At 37.9% G+C, this 2,719-nt stretch overlaps 1 protein-coding gene across 1 annotated transcript in view; it reads right to left on the bottom strand.

Annotated features, from left to right (window-relative positions):
- The window catches only part of LOC117119022 (peptidyl-prolyl cis-trans isomerase), a 20,565-nt gene that overhangs the window by 5,906 nt on the left and 11,940 nt on the right, over positions 1 to 2,719 (bottom strand). The window contains exons 2-3 of the mRNA XM_033263815.1: positions 1,437 to 1,467; positions 990 to 1,175 (exon numbers count right to left, since the gene is read on the bottom strand). Coding sequence (XP_033119706.1) covers positions 990 to 1,175; positions 1,437 to 1,467 — 217 coding nt within the window. The remainder of the gene's footprint in view (positions 1 to 989; positions 1,176 to 1,436; positions 1,468 to 2,719) is intronic.

Genomic DNA, 2,719 nt, shown 5'->3' on the forward strand with positions numbered 1-2,719 from the left:
AATGGAGATCTAAATGAAAAAACGATGTATTTTAGCAAGTATTAAAACCTTTTTGTTTTATTTTAGGCCTTCTTCAAAATACCTATGCCACAGCAGTTGATTTTTTTGCCGTAAAACCAAAATAGTTTCATGCATGCCGACTTTCCGATCGGTTAGCGTGAGCCCTGACTGAACTCTGCAGAAAATCCACATCGAACTTCGCATCACGATGTAAAACAAAATGTCGGAAAACTTTTCTTTGACGCATGCGCATTTGCATAAATGTCTACACACATACGCACACACATACTACACACAATAAAAAACAAAAGAAATGTGACAGAGTGATTACAATAGTTCCTATTGCATAGGAACTAATAAATGAATAAATATGATATGACATGATGATAAATATGAATATGATATTAATAGATTTTGAGGAAGTATAATAAATAAAAACAAAAGTGCATAAAAATGTAGCCTGCATACATATAAAATACAAACCTAGGCTAGACCTACATAGTTATTAATAATATATTCTGTATTTTAAATATGGACTAGGCCTGCCGGTGACGTGTGTGGTGGGCCTAGCCTAGGCTCTAAAGGCCTAATTTATAATACACTTACCCTGCTTCCATACTCATAAAATACACAAATTACATGTCACTTAAAAACATCACCATTTTCTTGGTCTGCTAGTTTGTATGCCGGCTCCAATTCCTTGGAAATTTCATGGTTCAACTCATCTTCTATTTCATAGAAATCGAGTTATTTATCCATATGTATTTACATCTCGATCTCTCTCGCGGTACGTTGCTAAGCTTTGCTAGTGGTTTGTTTGTAAGACCCACTGGCGCATGCGTGATTGCCGATTTCAGCTTATCTAGCTGTCAAGTATGTTACGTAATAGTAAGATATTTGCGATTGTGGCAAAGAGGTCTGCACCTTTGATCTTTGCTGGTTGTATCTCCTCCTAAGCTAATTCCTCCATGATTTTAACAATGACTTACCTGGCCCAGTGTGTTTTAGACTGAAGTTTTCATCTGCAAATTTTTCTCCATAAATGCTTTTACCACCAGTTCCATTTCCACGGGTGAAATCTCCTCCTTGACACATGAAGTCTTGAATAACTCTGTGGAAAGAGCTTCCTTTGTAGCCAAACCCCTTCTCTCCAGTGCACAGAGCACGAAAGTTTTCTGCAACAAAATTAAAGCATCAAAATATTAAACAGTCTTAAGAACACAAAATCATGGACATAGAGACCTTTTGTTTGTCTTAATCGCAGTCATCATCATCTAGTTAGTGTCATGCCTATTACTGTACAGATTACAATTTAATTACAAAAAAAAAAAGAGGAACGATGTTCGGGCACGGGTGCAGTCAAAAGCTGGGACTTTGCGTTCTTAAATGAACAGTAGCATTTAGTATTTTGGCTACAGAATTTGAATTACACTTACCAGCTGTTTTTGGTACAACATCAGCTCTCAACTGAAGAGAAAAAATAAGTTATAGTTATAGAAAGATTTTTAAAATGATCAAACTAAGCAGTATAACTAGCATGTATCTCGAAAAGTACTAACACGATCGAGAGGGTGTCCACCAAAAGACTAAAAGGCATTCGTATCAAACGCATGCTGCGTCTCTGTGACGCATGTTCAAGCATTTGTTTGAGTTTGTAACTTTATTTGATTTTTAAACTGGTGCCCCCTACCTGATGGTAAAGTACCATCATGCAGCTCCACTGGAAAAACTCGCTCTTACTGAGTTAACTACAGACGACAACAGTGTGTCAGTATAGCCATGAATTATCGCTTTGTATGGTGTGGTTACGTGCAGACGTAACCACTCGTAATCTAGCTACGAACCACTATGAAGGTCACTTATTTTAATTAGCTTTGCAATGATCATAGGCTGGATCGTCGGACTGATAAACAATGCATAAGCAACATTGAAATAGTTTACCAGCTTTCAACATGTGAGCAATGTTGCAATTTACTAATAAACAATATAGATCGATCATGTTTTAAAACCGCGTCACTACCACTACTAATCATTACCGTGCCAAATTAAGGCTTGTCATGCTGGACCGCATTTTTGTTTTTTTACTCACTGTCGCTTACAGCTTTTTAACACTTGCCACAAGGTTAACCTTTAACACACTTTACTGTGTTCTGATTGGCACGCATGCTGCCCGATGCTTGATTTTCAGGGTTGACAAGATGAACTGGAAATTTAGATCAGATTGGCCACCTTTAATCAGCCACTGGGATTTTACCAGAACCATAAAATATTTCCTGGTGGTAGGTAGTGGGGACTTAGCCTGGGATGTACTAAAACGATGCCCCACATTTGCCGGGAGGTGGCCAGGTTTTACGCACGCATGTAACAGTTTTGTAATTACAGTAGAACCCTCATTTACGTACGGGACGGGCCCAAAGGTGTTCGTAAAAATCATTCGTACGTAAAATCGGGGTTGTGTGAAATTCCTATGTGGGTGATTCCATGTCAAATCAACCAGTTTCAGAACAAATCCCCAGGTGACCCCCTCAGATTTTAATTAAATTTGGTCAGAATGATGATATGTTGCTCATATGAACACATGCAAAATTTGAAAGTCATACTCCATGTCGTTTTTGAGATATGGCCGTTTGAAATTTGCTGGACTTTTTTATGCACTTGTGAATCGTGAAAAGTGACATTTTGAATAATTTCGGATTTCAGAATACCATATTTCGGCCTA

Source organism: Anneissia japonica, unplaced genomic scaffold (genome assembly GCF_011630105.1).
Source record: "Anneissia japonica isolate Jap-2015-1 unplaced genomic scaffold, ASM1163010v1 scaffold1826_len1998817_cov189, whole genome shotgun sequence".
Taxonomy (NCBI): Eukaryota; Metazoa; Echinodermata; class Crinoidea; order Comatulida; family Comatulidae; genus Anneissia; species Anneissia japonica.